The 23,233-nt window shown below is 40.8% G+C and overlaps 1 protein-coding gene across 1 annotated transcript in view; it reads left to right on the plus strand.

Annotated features, from left to right (window-relative positions):
• The first annotated feature begins 7,883 nt into the window (after window positions 1-7,883).
• The window catches only part of SMC6 (structural maintenance of chromosomes 6), a 59,506-nt gene continuing 44,156 nt past the window's right edge, over window positions 7,884-23,233 (plus strand). The window contains exons 1-4 of the mRNA XM_080682927.1: window positions 7,884-8,076; window positions 15,910-16,052; window positions 16,633-16,750; window positions 19,229-19,334. Of these exons, the coding sequence (XP_080539053.1) occupies window positions 15,915-16,052; window positions 16,633-16,750; window positions 19,229-19,334 (362 nt within the window). The 5' untranslated portion in view covers window positions 7,884-8,076; window positions 15,910-15,914. The remainder of the gene's footprint in view (window positions 8,077-15,909; window positions 16,053-16,632; window positions 16,751-19,228; window positions 19,335-23,233) is intronic.

Raw genomic sequence — 23,233 nt, forward strand, 5'->3', positions numbered from 1 at the left:
CTCCATAATGCAAAACCATTCTAAATAAAAATACTATATTGTCTATTCCTTTAATCCAAGTATTTTGTGCACTCATGTTTATGAAGAACTGTACAAATATTTGCTGATATCTCAACATACAAAGAAAAACATACAGATTTGAATGCACAGAATTAGGTAATGGTGGCTCAGTGCTAATATTGTCTATTTCACATCAAGAAGTCCCACTGGTTGGAATGCACACTACAGCATAGATTCAAGAGTTAAGATTTCATCCCTTTGTTAATGTGAAAAGTTGCACTTACTTCTGGAAAAAGAGAGAGGCACATACATTTTCTAAGGCATTATTATGAACAGAAACAAGACTTAAATATTAACCATCAGAACACATAAAATTAAAAAGAAACCACAAAGTTTGAGGGGGGGTTCCTTTTAATAGTTTTGCTTTCCTTTTATTTGTCAAGCAAGGTGTTTACTGGAATTGACTGTTATTGAAGGAAATTACGCAATTCTTCTCTCCGGAGGACAATTATCATAACTGATCTTATTTTATTTATATGTGACTCTGACTCTAGCTGTCAAATTTTAAATGCCAGTATCTTCTGACTAAGCAATAGCTCTCCTAGGAATTTATTTTAAGATGCTCTTAGGTGTGTGCAAATATATGTACAAAGATATTCACTGAGGCATGTTTTTTTTATCCTGACCCGAGGATTTTTTTTATTGATTTTTAAGCAAGAGGAAGGGAGAAACACTGATGTGAGAGAGAAACACTGATCAGTTGCCGCCCGTGTGCTCAACCAAGGATTGAACTGCCACCTAGGTATGTGCCCTGACCAGGAATTGAACCATGACCTTTTGATGTATGGGATGATACTCCCAACTGACTGAGCCACCTGACCAGGGCAACTGGAGCATATTTATAATAGTAGGACAGTGGGAAAAAACAAATGTCCATTAATAAACGATACATCTCTAAGTAAACTTTGGTATATTCAAACAATGGAATAGATGATGCAGCAAATAAAACTGGTATAGATCTGCACATACTGGTCCTGGCTGGGTAGAGCAGTTGGTTTCTTCCCATATGCCAAGGTTGTGGGTTCGATCCCTGGTCAGGGCACATACAAGAATCAACCAATCTTATATAATAAAAGCCTAATATGCAAATTGACCAAGAGGCAGAACGGCCAGTGGAATGACCAGTCACTATGACGTGCACTGACCTCCAGGTGGCAGACGCTCAATGCAGGAGCTGACCCCAGCCCGCAGGCCCTGAATGGTGGTGGCAGTGGCGGGGGGTGATGGGGCCGGTGAGTGGGCAGTGCCAGGCCAGCCAAGGTGGGTGCCAGTGGCCAGCCCCCTCCCCCCAATCACCCTGCCAGTTGCCCTGCAGATTGGCCCTGATCACTGGCCAGTCCTAGGGACCCTACCCGTGCAGGAATTTCCTGTACCGGGCCTCTAGTGAATGCATAACTAAGTGGAATAACAAATCGATGTTTCTCTCTCTTTCTAAAATCAATGGGGGAAAAAAAGATATATATGTATTGACCAAAAAGTCTCTAAGTTTTAAAATGAAAACAAGTATAAAAGAGGTTACATATTAGGAATGACTGGAGATGAGTGATGAGAAGAATTATTCTTCAAAGTATATTCCCTTTGTGTTTTTTATTATATTAAATAACCATATGCGTGTATTACTTTCAAATTAAAAAAATATTTTGAAAATGTGGCCCTATCTATAAAGGTTGGAAAATAAACTAGAAATCTTTAGATGGGTTACTTCTTGCCTAAATATTAAATGACCAAACAAAATATAGTTCATGGGTCTAATTAAAAAGCAATGTTCTGCAAATTTATTAGTATCTGGACATCAAATATGACTTCAGTATAGCTTTTTAAGGAGATTCATATTTTCTGGTTTTCTTCAGAATGCCTAGGAATGAATCATGTGATTTCAGACAATGCATATCTCTTCTGGCCCTTCCAGCCCTAAAGTTCAATCCTTCTTATCATGTCTCTAATGCTTGATTACACAAATGACTACACATTATATTTCACTGGGGCAGCCATGCCTAGAAAAAAATAAGCCCAGAACTGATTTTATAATGTATTAACATTTCCACAGGTTGGATCCCTTAAGCAAGACAAAGAATGCTTTTTAACTGTGCTTTTAAGTAGGCCCAAAATAATATGTTTAATATAACATTGTAATTACACATAAAACTTAACTATTCATATTACTTTAGTTTTTGTCAGAAATAAACATGGTTTAAAGAATGAGCATCCGTGATTATAGTATAGAACTAGCACAGGTAATTGAACAGATATCAGCCATGTCTACCTAAGATTTATTTTGGCTATTCTTTTATTATAATACTAGAGGCCCGGTGCACGAAATTTGTGCATGGGGGGGGGTGTCCCTCAGCCCAGCCTGCACCCTCTCCAATCTGGGATCCCTCTCACAATCCAGGACTGCTGGCTCCCAACTGCTCACCTGCCTGCCTTTCTGATTGCCCCTAATCACTTCTGCCTGGCAGCCTGATCACCCCCTAACCACTCCCCTGCCAGCCTGATTGATGTCTAACTGCTCCCCTACCAGCCTGTTTGCCCCAACTGCCCTCCCCTGCTGGCCATCTTGTGGTGGCCATCTTTGACCACATGGAGGCAGCTATCTTGTGTGTTGGAGTGATGGTCAATTTGCAGATTACTCTTTTATTAGATAGAACTAGGCCTGGCCTGTGCCCTCTCACAATCTGGGACCCCTCAGGGGATGTTGGACTGCCAGTTTCGACCCGACCCCCACAGGCCAGGCCGAGGGACCCCACCATTGCACAAATTCAAAGAGCTTTGGTTAATGTCTTCCCACCCTCCCCCCTGAAATTCATCAGTCTGTTCCATGTTTCCATGCCTGTGTGTTGAGTGTCTGCCCCCTGGTGGTCAGTGTGCATCACAGCTACTGGTCGAACGGTTGAACAGTCGCTTAGGCTTTTATATATATAGGTGAGCAAAAGACTACAAAGCTATAATAATGGCTACTTAAACACAACTGGTATAAATACTGTAGGCAAAAAGAAAAAAAGTCTGTAACAGAATTATCTGTTAGTTCTCAGAAAGTTAAATTTGACTTATTTCAGAACTAAAGTGTTCTCTTCTCCACTTTCCCTTAGTTAAGTGATTTTGCTGGAAAAAAAAAAATGTCTCTTTCACTGCCAATCCTTCTGGTCACTGTATTTTTAAATCTTCCTCAAAGCCTTTTAAACCACTCTGGTATCGTAACCTATAGTTCCTATATATCTACCAAAATGGATTTGAAAAAGCTGAGAATATCTTTTGTGTTCCCCACACACACTCCTATATAGCAATGCTCTATATTTCTTCATAAGCATGAAAGAATTGCTGCTATGGTGAAGTACACGCCCCCCTTCATTCCCGCCCCCTCCCCCGAAGTCTAAATGATGGGAATCAAGGGGCCATTTTTATAGGAGCTAGTCTCTTTCTATGACATTCCTTAGTAAATATTTTTTCTTAGTAAGTTGTCATTAATGAACTTCTATTAGATCTTCTTGAATTACTGCGAGACTTTTTAGAGCCTTCACAACTTTTAACCAGAAATAATGGATTAGAGCCATGCCAAGCAACAATACCTAAAGGATGGGGGTAGACATGGGAATTGGAGAGTGAGCAGAAAGACTTACAGGAAGGATAATTTTAGAGTTGGACTACACTAAAAAAGACATTATTGCTGAATCCCCCTTGAATACTCTACAATGAAGGATCTTTTCTTCACTCCCCCACCCCCTAATATAATTTATCCCACATCATTTCCTAACTCCTCTCACCTCTGCACTAGAACATTCAATCCCTACTTTATCTTCACATGGATACATAATATGCATCTAACTCTTGATTCCAACACCTCTCCTCAAATTGTTCTACCCTTAGTCTTTACCCAAATACGCAGGGGCTTAGGCCAAAAACCTAGTCATTTTTGATTCTTTACTTCACTAATAGCCCCTTGATCAGCAAGTTATCTATCTCCAAAATCTATACTAAATCCTTATTTCTAATGACACTCCCCTAGTGTTGCCTGTATATGACTGTAATAGTCTCCCAACTGGCCCCCTGCTTCTAACTTTGTTCTACTCTCCACCCCATGTAATCATTCTCCTAATGACGCCAGAGTGATCTTGTTTAATAGCCTAAAATATTAAAATCACCTCTTTGGTAATGGATAGTGAATTTCCTTAAAGGTGAGATAACCTTTGTCACAAGTTAATTTACTTCTTTAAATATGGTGCTACCTTAGAGCCAGTTGTAAAATGCAAAAAAAAATTATGTAAAATTACTAAGTGTTCTAAATGTAATTCAGAACACTATTTAATGTAATTTAGTATGTAATTTAAATGAAATTTAGAAGACTCTTTTAAAATACTATTTTATGATTATCTTCAGTAGATCTGCAACTTAAGTTGTCTAATTTTCTTTTGAAAAGCATTTATGTTCCTTGTGTAAATCATTCATAAAAGCAGAATATTAAAAGAATACCTCAATAGTTCTGAAAGGATAAAATTATGTAAAATGTCTATTTTATGAAAAATAACAGAACATATTTTAAGATGGCAGTTCATACAAAATATGTATTTCCATGATCTATTGCTTTCTTGTTACTTTCTTTGCACCACTCCTTCCTCCAAAGTGACATTAAGTAGCAAGAATATAAAAGCAAATAAAGTTCCAAAAAGGGACAGAATGCAACAGCTCTTAAGATATTCAAGTACAACTACACTCAAAGATAGAACAAATAGTTTTTGCATGAGGTCATGATCAATCTGATGAGGTTACTTGAAAATAACTCATCATAAAATTTAAAAATATTATACATATCAAACTCGCCCAAAATTATGTATAATTTTGCCTTACTTTTTTTTAAATGTGGTGATATTTGAAATTTTTGTGGTGTGAGATTTGATTCGTCTCTACTTTTATAATGTAATAATTTTATTGATGTCAATCTGATCATGCAGTCTATATATATTACATATAAAAAGTCTCCTAACATATTCACAATTCTTAAGAATTAGAGTGATACATGATTACTTATGTGAGTCAACAGTCAGAATAACCCTTAACAAATAAATTATAACCTATCAGTGGCTTCAGTTTATTTAGGTTAGTAAAAATGCAGTGTACTTGGGATAAGAAACCTAGGATTTTGGTTTTGGACATAATACTGACTAGCTGTATACCCTTGGGAAGACATTTAACTGATCTCCAAAATGAAGGATATTAACAAGATGAATTACAAGATTCTGACATCCTTTGAATCTCATGACCAATTTTGGTAGCTTGATACCAGAAAAAAAAAAGAAAAAAAAATCCAATCACTCTATTTCAGATATTATTACTTGGTTGAAAGAACACGAATTTCTAGTTTAAAGAAAGTGCTTAAAATTCACTTTAGGTTAAAATAAAAACAAATCCTTTGATGTAACCATATGGTGCTCATAAATCAATTTATGCTCCTAAAACTTCCTTAAAAGCTAGTAAGTTTTTATTGGTTGATTATAAAACTGAATGAGGTGAGAAAAGCACAGAACCTTGCTAATGCCACTAATGAATCAAATTTAAAAAAAACATTAAAAAAGGCCACTGGTCTGGTTCATGCAAAAATACATTTTATTAGTAGTAAAACAACAATTTTGCAATTTTACTTGTTTTAAGCAAAAACATTACAAAACTTATTTTAACAATAATGTGGGAAATACTCTAAATTACCTTATTCCCATTTAGATGACTATAATGGATTAGTAAATGATGCAAAGTTTACTTCAGTACAAAATTGTACCGTATGGGATTTCCCACATAATTTCACTAATGTTTTTTATTATTCCGTCACTTTTATTTCCATATGAATTTAGTTCTAACTTTATTTTTTTTTAAATATATTTTATTGATATTTTACAAAGAGGAAGGGAGAGGGATAGAGAGCTAGAAACATCGATGAGAGAGAAACATCGATCAGCTGCCTCCTGCACACCTCCCACTGGGGATGTGCCCGCAACCAAGGTACATGCCCTTGACCAGAATCGAACCCGGGACCCTTCAGTCCGCAGGCCGACGCTCTATCCACTGAGCCAAACCGGTTTTGGCAGTTCTAACTTTAAAGCATAATATAACCTGGGCTTAACTTTGCTATCAATTAACCTTAAATGCCTACTATTTTATCCCAAGTTCTTCTAAGTGCTGGAGATACAATAATAGAAGATTAAGCCTTGAATTTAAGAAACTTAGTAGAGGTGAGACTAGAGATAAAAAGGATTATAACAATGTGCCAAGTGCAGGTACAGAGATAAGAAGAGCGAACTACGGGGGTATGTAACCAGAGGTACCTCACCAACTCTAGGAAGGCTTCCTAAAGGAAGTGACATCAAAGCTGACACCTCCCAAAGTTCCCCCTTGTTTACCAACAGGACCACTTAGCCTAGATGTTACAGCGTTTTTGACCATTTACACTATGTCATACTTATTGTATCAAGGCAAGGACCGTAATAGGAATATAATATATATATTTTATCTTTAGAAGTAAAAAGGTGACTCTGATGGAAGGAATTTCACTACCAGACGTTTGACATCCATTTATTTGGGGGTGGACTGGGGTAGCGGTAAATGCCACTTTGTCCCCATCTGGAAAGGAAGCTAGAAAGATTACTTGTCTAGATCGGCATGCCACGTGAAGAGTTGCGCAGACATTAGAAGTAGGTTAAGGAAGGGTGCAGAGGGGCGCAGAAAGCGAAGTCAAGGCCCTTAACTTTTACTGGTCCCCGATATTTATTGAGAGGGTTTACAATATGGGCCCGCGCGGGTGGGGGGTGGGGTGAGGAGGGAGGAAGAATGGCTGTAAGTTATCCATAATGCCTTAAGGCAATTGCTATAATGGAAGTTATTTTCCAAACACCTCGTTTACACTGAAAAAGGGGAGCATCCAAGTATACCTACGAGGATCAGTAGACTCGCCCGGAGGGCCTAGAACAGGCGTGGGAGTTGGCCCCACGGTGTGCCCAGGGGAAGGCCATTCAGGACGCAGCGGCCTTTTGGCAGAAAAGGAAGAGCCCGGAGTGGCCGGGACACCAAGTTCTCGCCCGCGGGTCAGCTCAGGGGCGGGGAGGCGCAGGGGCTGGAAGCCGGGCACGGGGGTGGCGGGCCGCGTTCCCACTGTGAGCAAACGGGAGCCACCGACGGCGTGTTTGAAGGGGCGGGCGCGACAGGGACGCGAACACAGAGCTCCTCCCTAACCCACACGCCAAAGGACCGAGGGGAAGTACCGGGCCCCTGGGGCCGCCTCTCCACGGCCCGTGGGACTTACCCCGACAACCCTTTCTCCTTGGCTTTGGAAGGCGCCCCTTCGTCATTTACCAGTGTGGCCTGAATCCTAACTGGCTGCTTCCAATTTCTGAATTTAATCTTCTCCCCAAAAAGATAAAGTAAAAATAAAATGAAAAATGTCCTCTTTCCTTTCCCACGCAAAGGCCTGCGTATAGGACCTAGTACCCAAACGCGGAAACCTCCCGGGAGCACTTCAAATCCGGCGCCTTCGCACGCAAGGTCCCGCCTCTTCCGGGAAGTGGCAGTCCCCTGTCCCGACCCGACCGCTAGCTCCCAGCCGCTCCGTTGTACGCATGCGTAGAGCTGTTGCTGGGCCTCCGAGCAATCTTCCCTTTCACTTAGGCAAATCAACACCCCCCTGGACCCCACCCAGCGTCCGGCCGCTGTGAAGCCCCAGCTGTTCCCAGCTTCACCGTCCGCCCAGGGGCACTTCCGGCCCCTCCTTTAGACAACAGTGGCGCGAAAACTCCAGACCGCGCACGCGCGGGCGGAGTCCCGGCGGGCGGGGGGGCGGGGCGCAGGCGCGGACCGTCCCGGGGTGGGCGCCGGGGCGGCCGCGCTCCTGCGTTCTCCTGCCGCAGGCGCGCGGTTCCCGGCGGGCCAACGGCTTCCAGCCGCGGCCGAAACGTCCCAACGAGTGGCCTGGAGCGCCCCGTTGCAGCGCGACACTCCCGCTATCGGGTTCCTTGGGGAGACTTCGACTTGTTCGAGGTAGGGTGAGGGTGCGCGCCTTCGCTCTCCTTTGCCCCGGATCGTGTCCCTGTCGCTGCCCCCATAGCTTGCATCCCCCAACCTGTCTGGTGGCGCCCGGGTCCCCGGTGCTGCCCCCGTGTCCAGCATGGTCCCCGTGGGCCTGGGCGGGCCGGCCGGCGGGTGCTTCGCGCCCTCTCTGCAGGCGGCACAGGTCGCCTCTGCCGCGGGAAACTTGCCCGTCTGCCCTGGGCCCCTCCGGGCAGATGCCGGCTCGGGCGGTGGGACCCCTTGCCCTTCCCCAAAGGGCCCTTTGGCTTTGAGAAGTAGCTGGAGGGACCTCAGGGTTTAAAGGGTGAGGTTACAATTGGGAATTGGGCGCTTATCAGGAATCTGATGATAACCTCGCCAGAAACAACTTAAGTATGTTTAAGAGCTATATACAACTATCACTTCTGTTGCATTTGTGGTTAAACCCAGTTTCATGAAAATGCGAACTGCATTTTCTAGAAAAAATTAAATTGTGATGTTTGGATCTTTTATGATAGCATTTCTTTCCCCGGTTTTCTTGCGGAAATGAACTGGAGAAGAATCCCAATTGGGAATTGCGGAACACAGGACTCCAGGGTAGAGAAAGGGGTCGTAGGACCCATAGGGCTTGTGATAATTCCTAGAAAAAGCGATTATTTGTGAAGACAGTTATATTTCATGAGTAGGAGATTAAAAGCGAGTGTTTTTAAGACAAGCTATTCTGGAATGTATATTTAAAAGGAAAAAATCCAAATTCCCTGGCTTTGAGAAGGCTGCAGTGTAGTCTTTTAAAATATTCAATGGCATGTGCACTGGCCTGCAGGTAGTTAGTTCCCTGAGTATGGAGGTGGGCTGGGAGCATGCTAGACCTTCTCAGATTTACTCTCTCTCATTCTGTTACTGAGTGAAGTATACAGAGCACTTAATTTATTTTGAAATGTGCATTCAGAATTTCTTTTTCCTGAATGGGTGTAACTAGAAACAAAACGTTGAGATCCCTCGATTGTTATTTAAAAAGCATGTTTTTGTATAAGGCAGAACCAGTGGTGTCTGACCCTGGGCAAGTGGGTACCACCTCCTTAAGTCTCATTTCCTTTTCTGTGATTGCATAAACTAACATGATACCTAACTCACAGGATTCTTAAATATATTGGGGTGGGAAGAGTGAGCGAGATACAGTTATAGCTCTACGTTTATCTGTAATTTGTAATAAGGCACTTATTGAACCTGACAAAAAGTAAGTACAGTTGGCATATTAGAGTTGTTATAGCGAAAAACAGGTTTTACTCGAAGGTTTATTTTACTGAGTGCTTAGGTGTAGAATTTATATAAAACCTGCCTAAATCCTATCACTTTTAGACTTAAGTTAGGGAAATTAATCAAAGTTGTACTTGGCTTACTTTTCAGGAATTAATACATAACACAAATTGCTGTTAATAGTATGCATTATATTGAAGGCATATTTAAATGCTACCGTCCTATCTACTCAGAAGTCCGGATGACTGAGCGTCAAGTACAGTCATTTATATTAATGCTAGCATTTTTGATTCACTAATTAATGAAAGACATCTTTCCTCACTCAACATACTTTCGCTGGTGACCAAATTCAAAATACTTTCTGTGGCTTTCTTAGCTCCGCTCCCCAATCCACCTCTGCAGCAGAGTATGTTTCACTGCCTGTTGGCCTCCATCTCGGTCTCCTAGGAGCACTTCATACTCAGTGTTTTCAAACAAAATAAATGTATTCTATATCGTCCCTCCTGGCCAAACCTGCTTCATCTAACTATAATGGCATTTTAGCATTAAATGTGAAGATTGTTTCTGAGAATTAAACACAAAGTAAATTTTTATAAAGCATAGTAACATTGGAGGGACACATCACAATAGAATCTCTTATGTCACATGTAGTTTTATACATTAACAAAGGGTAGACAAGAAGATGAACAGATTAATAGCCAATTTACAGGCCATAAACAATTAAACTGTTAAATTCAGTCGTTCATACCTGGAGGAACTTGGGCATTAAAGAGGTTTGAATTTAGGTTTTGACAAACCTGGGTTTGGATCTGGGCTGCAGAAACCTGGGCAAATCTCTTGAGCCTCAGTACCCCCTTTTATAAAATAAGGACACTTTATAAGGATGTTGAGGATTAAAGGGAAATACATAGAATGTTTATCTCAAATGCTAAGCATACAGTCTAGCAAGTGGTTATTCAACAAATACTAATTCTACTCCCCCAGGTTACCCAATCTTTAAAATCTCTTGGTTTCACCTCTTCCCATCATCTTCTGATACTGCTATTGTTTTTTCTGTTCAGTGCCCCTCGTTCTGTAGAGACTGGTCTCTTGCCCATATTATATTCTCAGTCTCTCTGTTTCATCCATCCTCTACATTTAGGCCACAGGGATGTTTTTAAAACATAAATCTGACTGTTCAAATTTATTAACTGAAATTCTGTGCCTAGTAGTACTTTCCAGTTTTACTTATCTGGGATTGTTTGATGGGTGGACTTAACTGGATTTTTTAACTTAAATATTTATATTATTATCTATTGTATCTCATATGATTTCATCATATACTCCAAGCAGTGTGCTTAATTAATTGAGTACATTAAAAATAAGGTTGTTTAATGCAGAATGAATGTATCCATGGTGGTGGGAGGAGTAGAATTGGGCAAGAAGTAAGCAGTCCACAGCAGATTCAGAAGTAGTAGCAATTTGCCTTTTTATAACCATGATTTTTTTTTTTGGAGAATTCCAACTCTGTTATGTCTGCTCTCACTGCTGTTAGTGCCAGCTTAGTTAAATGGGAAGTATGAATTATTAGGTGCTCACAATAAAATCTAACATCTAGAAATTTATAATCCTGTTAAAATGCATTTGATGTCTATCAAATTTCTTACGCACGTACTTTCATGAATTGACCAACAAAATAAGATCAGAAGCATGGAGGCATGGAACAGACTGACATACCTTGATGTGGGGTTGGAGGGATGAGAAGAGAAAATCTAAAGAACTTACATATTTATATGCATAGCCCATACATGGGCGATAGGGTAGTGAAGACCTTTTTCCTCCCCTTTTTGTGTATTCTAGAATATTTAAAAGTATTTTTGGGGGAGGGGATCTTCTGTATATATGTCTCTTTGACCTATTGGAAACAGGTTTTCTCTTTTAACCTGTATCTACCTCTTGAGACATTTAGATGTGATTTTAAAAATCCATTATCATTAAATCACAAAGTGATTCCTGTTATAAAAGGTAGGATCCTTCAGTGTCTGTTAGGTGCAAGTTACCATGGCAACCTAGTAGCAAACTGCAAATCCCAGACTAAGCACAGCAAATAAAAAATATCGTCTTCATGTAGGGCACTATCTTGTGTGTAGTGTAGAATCTCCCATTCACTGTAAGAAGCTTATCACACTTACCTTTGTTCATTTCTCTCCCCCCAGTTTCATTTGGAAAACTGCCGTTTTCTATGAATGGTAAAATTCTAAAATCAGTCAGCAGCTCTATGAGTGCCTGCTAAGATCATGTTATTAAGCATTAATAAAAACAGTATCTGAAAGGGCATTTAATGTTGTGCAAACCAAAAAGTAATTTTTCTTCTTTGCTCTTCTATAATAAATGAATTACTGTTCAGTAATTGAGAAATGAATAGATGGTGGGTGGGAGAGAAGAAAGTGTTGGGGGGAAATGGCATGGTGGTGTTCTAGGGAATTTAAATTAGCAGCAAGTTGAAACTAATATACATTGAGCCCAGCCGGCTTGGCTCAGTGCCTTGAGTGTTGACCTATGAACCAGGAGATCACGGTTTGATTCTCAGTCAGGGCACATGCCCAGGTTGTGAGCTCGATCCCCACTGTGGGGCATGGAGGAGGCAATTATTTTCTCTCATCATTGATGTTTCTATCTCTCCCCCTTCCTCTCTGAAATCAATAAAAATATATTCAAATATATGTACATTGATTCTTGTTATTAAATTTGAGGAATATATTTGATTTTCAAGTTTTGAGTTGTGTAAGAGATTCAAAATAAACATTAAATTATATGTAAAATAAAAATTTTTGAGTATTATGTAATTGTGACTGTAATGGTAATGTCTCTAAAGACATTTGTTGAGGTTAAAAGTCCTTTGGATGTTAACTAATATACCTTTTGAGTGATACATAATATATCATGATAAATTAGGTTCATCATGCCTTCAGGATAGGATAAAGTCACAGTCCTTTCATGTTGTTTACAATAGTTCTTCTCAAACTTAAATATACTTATGAATCATCAGGTCTTCCTAAAATGAAGGTTCAGATTCATTTGCTGTGGGTGTGGCCTGAGATTCTGGCAGTCTAACACATTCCAAGGAGATACAGAGGCTGCTTGCTGGTCCTGGGGCTACACTTTGAATACAAGTCTGCAGGTCATTCTGTGGTCAGCTTTTCTGCTGTTCTGACTTCCTTCTTTGCTGGCTCTGCCTTGTAAATAATGGCACTGTGTCATGGATTTGCTTACAGTATCTCCTACAGCAGCATCTGAGACTTTCACAGGGTCTACAAGGTAAACTGTTTTGTAATAATAGTAAGATGTTCTTTCCCCTTTTCACTTTCATTCACTTGTGAATGTACGGTGGAGCTTTCCAGAGGTTATAAGACATGTGATGACGTCATTGCTCTTACGACTGAGAGAATGTGTACTTGTGTGTTGTTTAAAAGTTTCACACTTTTCATTTATAATGTGGTAAATATTGATAGATATAAACGAAAGCTCTTTGAGTACTGTAGTATCTTTTGAGAGACCATAACCTTTGAGAACTGTTGCCCTATTGGGTCATGGACACAGAGACTCTGATCTAGAACTTACCAGAGCTCTTTCCTTAGCCACAGTGACAGATGAGCCAGAGTGGAAGTTTCAGCTCCCCACGTGGTCACCTCTCGGCAGTAGTAAAAGGCCTCCTCTGACACCATGCAAGGGGGAGTTGGGAGCAAGTGGCACCCTCTTGCTGCCTCGTGGGGGTAGATGTCTCAGCTCTTTAGGTGATCTCCACTGAAGTAATTGTCCTGGTTCTCCCCTCGGCCTGCATCGCCTTCTCTGACAGCAGCCCAGTTGGGAGGTTGAGATGACTCCTTTCAGCCTCACCAGAGTGGAAGACCAGGTTACCCACTTGGCCTTCGCTGGCGTGGGGGCGTGGGGCACAGTTTTTTCAATGGTATTTGGCTGGAGTAGAGCAATTCTTGCCAGAAAGTTCTCTGTCTTGGGCCCTTTTCCTGATTTTTTGGCTAGAGCAGTGGTCAGCAAACTCATAAGTCAACAGAGCGGCAAACCGCGGCTCACGAGCCGCATGTGGCTCTCGAGCCGCAGTTTGCCGACCACTGGGCTAGAGAGAACAGCTTTCCTTAGCTCCACCCTGTCTTCCACCTCCCCTGCACCTACACCTGTTGGTGTTTTCCCAGTTGCTGTCTTCTCCAAATCTGAGAAATTGGAAGCAAAGCAAAAACTCAAGGAAATCACCAGGGTGTCATTCCTTGGGTGCTGAGTCCCTAGCCAATCTGCCTCCTTCTCTTTCAGAGTCTTATGTTTCTTTTATATATAATTTTCAAAGTTTTTAGTTTTACTAAGCAGGGGGAATCGGGAAAAATACACCTATTCCGTCTTTATGGAAGCGGAAGTCTCTACATCCTTTTTTAAACTTGCGCTGTGGGAGATCTAGTCTCACTGCGTATCCCTTATATTTGATTGTATAAAATATATGAATAAATACTAAAATATTCCCATTGAAGAAAAGCTAGATTTGGTGGAGCAAAGAACTAATTTCGGGGAGAAATGTTAAAAGTTTAATGAAATGGAATTTGCATGAAAGGAGTCATGACTATGTTTGAAGATTTATAAAATATAAGGTGATTTTGTGTGGTATATTTGGGGCTCTAAATTACCAATATTTTGGAAAGTAAAAGTTATGGAAAAGTTTTATTTTCCAGTTCAGGAAGATATAGTGAACCTATAAAACCCAATATACAAGATAGGAAGTGAGATGATTTCATAAAGGTAACTTAAAACAGTCTCCACTATCTGATTAGCTTTAAGCCTAGTTCTTTCTCACTTTCCAAACACATTTAAATGTCATGTTATAGAAGTGATTTCAGAGCTTTAAAAAGATGGGAGAACTACTGATTTCACTTAATAAATTGCCATAATCACAGACTTGGCAAAGATTGTTCTCCAGAATAGTTCCTCCAAAATAAGCAGAGGCATTCAATACTTCTGAAATTGGTTCTGTCAATGTAAGTTTGGAAAGCAGTGGCTTTTTTAAAAAAGCATCACTGCATGAGTGCCTTTCCCTCGCCCTCCTTTTCTCTTCCACACCCTTCCTCTAGAGTCCCTGTCCTGTTTCCGCACACCTACTCATGCTCTGTAACACGGCTGCACTAGCCCCCCCTCCCCCAGCACACACATGCACTTAGGTCTGGCTTTCTTGACCTGTGTTCGTGTCATCTCTTCTAGGGAGGACTGACTACAGCCTTTCAGTCCAAATACGTAAAAGAGAAGTCTCACTTAATGTACTGCTGCCCAGGCACCGGGCACAAACAGGGTTGCTGTGGTGTATGTGGTACTTGAGAGACTGAAATTGATGGAGTCTAAAACTATTCTCATATTCTTTTCTTGTATCTTAGAAACTTTCGATTACCTGTGCCAAGGATTTTTCTCTTTATTCAGCAAACAGTGATTAGGTACCTATCTTTTGAGGTCTTAAATGTATTTTAAAGAAAAAAATGAAAGCAGCAATCAGAGTAGTCATAACATTTAATTTCAGTCACAGACTGTCAGCTGTGACTTGAAGTGCAGTTTTCATAGGTTTAGAAAATCTTGTGTAATTTTAAATATATTCATTTTCCAGGTATTAATTTTATAGTCTGTTGGTAAAAAATAGTCAATCAGCATGCACTTTCTTTAAGGAACCGTTAAGGGAAATTACTGGTGCTAGGCAACACTGCTTCCAAATATACTTCCTTGGGAGAATAATTTTTTAAAAAGTTTTATCCAATTGACTGTTACTCTATAACTTGTAAAAGTTGGATGATTGCTCTGGAATAATTTCAGAAGGCATAATGCCATCTCTAAAACATCTGGGAAACTAGAAACCATGGTTGCACAAAATCTTTTACCTTTTGTGAATTTAGGAGTCACACTATTTAGGTTGGCCCATATCAGTAAAATGGTGTTCATAAATAATGGAAGTAAAATCAATTAGTCTTTCATATGCAGATGATTTAGAAACACACAAACAAATGTATTACCTTATACTTCTGTAGGGGGAAAAGTCTGACCTGCCTCGCCGGGCTAAAGTCAGGGCGGCAGTGGGTCTGTGTTCCTTTCTGGGGGCTCTAGGGAAGAATCAGTTTCCTTGCCTTTCTAGCCTCTAGTGCAGCCGTGGGCAAACTACGGCCTGCGGGCCGGATCCGGCTGTTCTATCCGGTTCTCTTGCTCTCCCCTCCGCTCCTTTACTTTGAATTTATATTAGTTCACACAAACACTCCATCCATGCTTTTGTTCCGGCCCTCCTGTCCAGTTTAAGAACCCATTGTGGCCCTCGAGTCAAAAAGTTTGCCCACCCCTGCTCTAGTGACACCTGCATTCTTCTGCTCATGGACCCCTTTCTCCATGCAGATGACATGTTTACCTTTTTAAAGTCAAAATGAATGAGCATAGATTAGTACTTAAAATGTAGCTTCGTCTGCTTTATTTTGTTAAGTTTAATGTATGTGGAATAATCATATGGATACTGTACTTGATTTATTTCATTGTTTCAATAATATGTTAAAATTTGTTCAGACCTGATGGCCAAAAGAAAGGAAGAGAATTTCTGCTCTCCTGAAAATGCCAAAAGACCAAGACAAGAAGAGGTGGAGGATTTTGATAAAGATGGTGATGAAGATGAATGTACAGATACCTTCACTAATGGTACCTCTACTTTGGTAAGTACGAAACTTTGTGTTTTTTTATTAGCATGTTTCTCATGTCTGGTTCATATGTCATATTCCTGATAATTCAATATCAGGAAAAGCAATATGACTTTTAAAAAACTGAGGTAAAATAACATGACTAATTATTAAGTTTTTAATTAGAAAAAATTAGTGGAGAAAAACAATGATACAAAGAGTTGGTTCTTTGGAAAGAGCAATAAAATTGACAAACCTCCGATAAGACTGAAAAGGGGAATATAAAATGATATAGCTACTCTGGGAAATAGTTTCCTACAATGCAAGACAGCCTTCCTCTAACAGAAAATTTTCTGACTCAAAATATTAGTATTATTTACATTAAGAAACCTTGCGATTTACTTATTCGATTCCCTACGGAATTTAGAATGAGTAGTTACTCATATAAGGCTCCCATTTAATTTCACTTCACTCATTGTTTGACGTTCACGTTATTCACTTTCTGTAACTTTTTTCATGGGTGACACTGCTGATCTTTCTCGTGCTGTAGATGTTTGGATGGTTATAATGAGTGAGTTGGACCAATTGATTGTCTTCTTCCATTGTTTTTTAATAGACTGCAGCAGAAGTTGGAATAATTGAGAGTATTCAGCTAAGAAACTTCATGTGTCATTCAATGCTTGGACCCTTCAAATTTGGTTCTAATGTTAACTTTGTCGTTGGCAACAATGGAAGTAAGTGCTTTCGCTTTCTTTTGTGCACTTTGAGCACTGCATTGACATTAGAATGCATTAACTTTTCAAAATAGGTGACTGTTAGTGCTGATAAATCTGAGCTTTAGGTCTGTAACTGTGGTCATGAATAGTTTCAGTGTTTGCTGCCATTCTTAAGAAAATAAGTTAAGCTCTAACTGGTTTGGCTCAGTGGATAGAGCGTCGGCCTGCGACTGAAGGGTCCCAGGTTCGATTCCGGTCAAGGGCATGTACCTTGGTTGCCAGCACATCCCCAGTAGGGGGTGTGCAGGAGGCAGCTGATCGATGTTTCTCTCTCATCAATGTTTCTAACTCTCTATATCTCTCCCTTCCTCTCTGTGAAAAATCAATAAAATATATTTAAAAAAGAAAATAAGTTAACACTGGGTTCATTATGCAACAGAGATAAACATTTCCTGTTTATTGTTTTGAATTTATTTACCTTGGAATTCACACCATAGAAGAATGGACAAGCTGTCCTTATTGTAATTGAGGCAGCCCTGTGTCTACTTCTATTAAATGTTGTAACAGAGCATGAATAAAGTGCCATGGGCATCCAAACGTGAAGGAAACTTCTCACTCTTGTGACCAATGAAAGCATTATGAGAGCTGGTATTTGTGCTGGTACGTTGTCTCATTGGGGAAGAAGCTGAGATGTTCCAGGCAAAGATTGCTCATCAGCTAAGGTTAAGGTATGTGGGGGTAGAAGTAGATGCCTGTGGAGAGAGGCAACAACCTTATGTGGCTTTATCATATCATACATGGTAGGGAGGGGCAGAAACTGACACTGGAGAGTCACGTTGTAGGTGATACTGTTGAGGATCTTGGATGCCATGGTAAAGAAGTGGGGGTTTATTCAGAAGTCAGTGGAGAACTAAAGTTTGTGAGTAAAGTGATGACATGAGCAAGATGGGTGAAACAAACTGGCCACGCTGTGGAGAATCGATTAGAGGGGGAAGACACAGGAGTTAGAAAGAACAGTGATGTAACTTTTGTGATAGACCAGCCAGGCATGAGGTGTTGCCAGCTTGACGGAGCCAGTACACAGGGAAAGGAGGCGTGCCAAGGTCTACAACTGCTAGGATATGAAACTAGGTACCTGCAGTTCCACAGCCTGTTTAGTTCTTTGTTTCCCTGCTCTGTATTCAGCCAAAAGGCAAGTGTTTTCAGAAGGAGAGACTGGACAGAGGGATCAGTGCTACATGGAGGTCACTTAGGACAGTAAGTGAAGAAAGACTGTTGGGTTGGGCCGTTAGTTCCTCTTATTTTTAACTCTTGAAACAGTGATTTTATTAATAAACTTAGGAAGAAATGATGCAAGTAGTGGAGGCAGTGAATTTAGAAGTGAAGGAAGAGAGTTAGACTAGGGACTTGAAAGGCATCCCAGGAACTGAATGTGTCAACCAGTGGTATATTTTGTGGGTTTTTTTGTTGTTTGTTTGTTTGTTTTTAATATATTTTTACTGATTTCAGAAAGGAAGGGAGAGAAACATCAATGATGAGAGAGAATCATTTATTGGCTACCTCCTGCTTGCCCAGTATTGGGGATCAAGCCCACAACCCGGGCATGTGCCCTAACTGGGAATCGAACCATGACCTCCTGGTTCATAAGTAGATGCTCAACCACTGAGCCACGCCAGCTGGGCAACCAGTGGTATATTTTGGTTAATTTGGACTGTATTGTGGAAGATGAGGGGCCGATAAGAGTTGATTGAATTGGTTGATGGTGGAATGCACAAAATGGTTATCATATTCTGGATATTAATTGTAGGTTTTGGAATTTCAGCTTGTGATATTTTATGTAGGTTAGGGTAAAAAGAAATACACTTTTAAAGTGCTAACTGATGAATAATATTCAAATTAGGAGCAATAATTGTCCAAATATTTATTTATATGATTGATAAATTTTTCATATGTAAGTTCATTTCATGGGAGTGCTGTTATGGGCAGATATTGGAGACACAGCATTGAATAAAGTAGACAACATTCCAGTCTCAATGGAACTTGAATTTAAGGGTTATTAAAAATAGTTTCTGGCTTCTAAGAATTTATGGAAAAAGTAAATTTTAATTAACTTAGAATGTCATAAAAATTAGATGAGTTAAATATGTATGTATGTATAGTTAGGAAGTTCAGTGACTAGACATGGTCCAAAGTACAATGGCATTTTTAGGTTGAAAAGGCAGCAACCATTTTTTTCCATTTCCTTATCAGTGGCAAAAATTTAATTCCTGAAATCTATCAATTTTTCCTAATAGCATTAGCTAAATATTTCATTATATATACCACTTTTTTTTTTAACATTTGGCACTGGAAGAAAATTATAATTGAAGTGTAATACTTTCAGGGTTAGGCTAATTCACATTTTTATTCTGAAATTTTTACATCAAATTGTAGGCGTCAGCCCTTCCTTTTCTTGCTCTCTAATGAATGTGATTTCTTCAACGCCCGTTTCTTTAGGTGGGAAGAGTGCAGTACTCACAGCTCTCATAGTCGGTCTTGGTGGAAAAGCAATCGCTACTAATCGAGGATCTTCTTTAAAAGGTTTTGTGAAAGATGGACAGAAGTAAGTGTTTGCTCTCTACTGTATTTGTCAGTTTTTTCATACCAGCAGCTACTTTATTTTCTTTTTATTTATTTTTATTAAGGTATTATATGTGTACATATCTTACCATTGCCCCCTCCCCACCCCACTCCCATCCATGCCCTCACCCCCCAATGTTTTCCAGCAGCTACTTTAGATTCACCGTTCAGGTAGACGTTATAGGAAATGAAGTGGCTTCCCAGAACCTGGAGCACAGGAATCACAGCTCCCCATTCCTTTCTCTTGCCCCTGCTCCCAGCATGGCCCACTGTTGCCTGTTATCCACCTCCAGACAGAAAGCTTGTGCAAATTACTGCCATGTGCCTGTTTCTATTACCTTTCTGGAAGAATGAGCAGTGATAAATCTATGTACTTGTGTTTAAAGCAATATTTATAAACATTGAACTTTGACTCTTGTTCCAAACCCAGCTTTGGCAAGTCCACGTTGATATGACACAGGTGAAGGCAGAGTCTGTGACCAGCCAAGGTGTCCCTGCACAAAATTTCTGCCTCCAGCTCTTTAAGAATTCCAAGAGTATTCTACTCTCTGTCTCTGATTTTTATATCCTTTACTCAGGTGTTTAACCAGTGAGTTTGATTTGAGGGCCACAGTCACGAATCTGTTTGTGGTCCATCTTGACCCTTGGTGAATGGTCTTATAACTACTCACTTTTGCTTCAACTTTATATTTTTTGGTTGCGGCTTGCCTTCACATAACTTTATAGTAATTGCCTAGTTTGCATCATCATAGACTCATGGCCTTTTGCCTATGAGGAGCTCTCTTCAGGATGATGGCCTTATTTTTTTTTTAACATTGCCTCGGGTGGCTCAGTAGGGACCTTGTTTCTCCTGACAACTAGATGTCCCAGACTGTCATAGCTCCCGGTGTGGGGCTGCTTCCAGTACTCATTCCTTCATACGCCCGATGCCCCAAACATCAGGAACGTGGATAATTAATAGTGATGCCTTTTTTTCATATAATAGACTTTTCTCTGTTCAGTGTCGTATCCATTTAACTTCCCCCATTTTATTATTAAAAAAATAGAACAGGGAGGGATATGAATCAGGATTGCAGTTTCTGATGTATCTCTCAGAAACCTTAGAAATCTGAACCCTGAGCCAGGGTTCCAAGCTGACTCAGGAGACGCAGGGGAAAGATACACAGTAAACGATTTCCCATGTTGCGTGGCCTTGGAAAAGAACTATTTGGTAAGAATTCTCCAGCATATTTTTTTGTCTATACTTATCTTATTTGGGCCTTAGCCCAGCAAGCTCTTCTTCCCCATAGTCCCCAAACAAAATTATATCTGAAATAAAAAAATTAGTTATTTTAACACTTTTTAGTTAATAGTCCGGACTTAGTTTTAATTCATTATATAACTATACATTTCTTAGTTGTCCAAATAGTCACCTCATCTACCTAGCCAGATAATGCGTTGATCTTTCAAATGGAAGCTTCAGGAAGAAATTATTTTTTTGGTATCACTAAATGATTTATGACTCAATTAAATTATTATTTTTTCCTATTTGGGAGGTACCTGAACCAAAGCAGAAACTTTTTCTGAGACTTGCCCTTGGAAAACCATTAAAAGGAAGGAAGAAAGAAAAGGGCTAGCTTACACAATCACCAGCTTTTGAGGACACAGCTGTCTGTAGATGGGAACATCAATATATTTTAAGCAGAGTTAATAACAGTTAAAAGCTTTAATGTGAGCTCAGTCTCCTTTTTACTGGCCTTGTCTGAAAAAGTAGCTATAAACAGCTTTTCCAGACCCATTACTATTCCTGTCATCCCTTTCCTCGTTTAAAACATTTGGTATCTGTAAAATTCCCCTTAATTTATAGTGTCTGATTCTGTCATCACATTTTTACAGAATCAGCTCATTGAGCTTTCCAGTTCTATTTGTAGTCTGTTCTGTGTCTAAAATCTACGTGGCTATCCCACTGTGTCTGAGGAAGGGCCTTGTCTGGCACAGGTGTGTGATGGCCTTAGGACTCTCCTTCCTCCATGTCAAACATTACACCCTTCATTTGTGACACCCGGACTGAGAGCTGTCTTAGAGATGCTTGCCCAGCATGGTTCGGAGAAACCAGAGAACTGTGCCTTAAGATCCTTTACCTGGGGTTCAGCCCATCCATCCACCAGCCCTTTTTTCAGTTATACCGGGACAATGACTCCACTGTCCTCTGATACATCTCCGCCCTTGGAAACCCCTCCTAGTGAGCTCAGCTCTCATGCCCCTGGCTGGTCCGGTTCCTCTTGAACATGGCAGTTCACCGTTTCCTCCCTCAGCCTTCCTGACCCAGCCCTGGTGGTGGAGGGATCTTCGTACCTGTCTTACTTTGCCATCAGCTGTGGCATTGGGAGTGGGGGATGGAAGGACTAAAACTCAAGGTTACAGAACTTACTGCGGAAGAGCTGGCTACCCAGAGAAGGGACAGATGCGTTGTATTTTTACACGGGTTTTTCCTTGGTCCTTGATCCCATCTGTGTGTGCTATCAGTTACCTTTGTGAGGCTGTTTCATCCGGAGTTGAGAAAGAAGCCACATGCTTACCGTGGCACTGCTTGTTTGTGTTGTCATATCTCATTGATAGTTGTCTCTCTTTACATATGCGTCTCCCCTATTTACAGACACTATGGCCCTCGACCCAAATCCAGTGTCAGCCACGTCAGCGTGGTTGGGAGGAAGGAGTTAGGGCCCAGCTCAGTTGTCTTTCTCCCCTTTCACAGGTGTTTTGAAGTTCTATAAGGCTTTTTTCTTAACTCTTTATTTTTTTAATAAGTTGGCTTTCCTATATTTATTAAATTCATATAGCAACAGGATGTCAGTGCCTCCGAAGTTCTCACAATACTAAGGTAGCTTTGAAATGCAAGCTGTAAGCTAGGAATGAAAATAATAAAGTAGACGTTTGCTAATCAAGAGAGATTTTGATAATTCTGACAGCATATGCAACACTTTATTTTAAAATGTTTTCATGAGGCCCTAACTGGTTTGGCTCAGTGGATAGAGCGTCTGCCCATGGACTCGGGGGTCTCGGGTTCGATTCCGGTCAAGGGCATGTACCTTGGTTGTGAGCTCAATTCCTGGTGGAGGGCATACAGGAGGCAGCTGATTGGTGTTTCTCTCATCTATGTTTCTGACTCTCTATCCTCCCTCTCTGTAAAAAAATTAATCAATCAATAAATGTTTTCATGAGATACATCACTTAATATGAGGTAATCATATTAGTTAATGAAACATTTTTTGCACCACATTGTAGTTCAGCTGTCCTTCCCGATCATACTTTATTGATTTTCAGCCTTGAGTCTTCATTAGAGTCAACTCAGGGAGCTTATAACACTCCTGGTAATTACAACTTGGCAGGAGCATATCTGTCTTCATTAGGTACCCTATCTAATAAAAAGGGAATATGCTTATTGACCCTCACACCATCGCAAAGATGGAGGCACCCATAGCCAATAAGGAGGGATATGCTAATTGCTGCCCCACCCTCAAAGATGGCAGCGCCCACAGCCACAAGATTGCGGCGCCCAGTCCCCTCAGCCCCCCAACCACCCAGGGCCGGCCCGAGGTGCAGGCAAGCCTCAGATGGCGGCTGCCCAGCTGCCCAGGACCGCCTGCGGCTCAGGTAACCAGGGCCGGCAGAGGCTTGCGCTACTGGCAGTGGCAGCAGCAGAGGTGTGATGGGGTGTCGCCTTCCCCTGGTTGCTGGGTCCCCTCCCACCCCCGAGGGCTCCCAGACTGTGAGAGGGGGCAGGCCGGGCTGAGGGACCCCCCTCCAGTGCATGAATTTTCATGCACCAGGCTTCTGGTTTCTGAATAAGAGAAAACACATACACCAACCCATTCAGGGGTGCTTTTGAAAGGAGATTTGTTG

The sequence above is a fragment of the Plecotus auritus genome, assembly GCF_963455305.1.
Source record: "Plecotus auritus genome assembly, chromosome: 8".
In the NCBI taxonomy this organism is placed as follows: Eukaryota; Metazoa; Chordata; class Mammalia; order Chiroptera; family Vespertilionidae; genus Plecotus; species Plecotus auritus.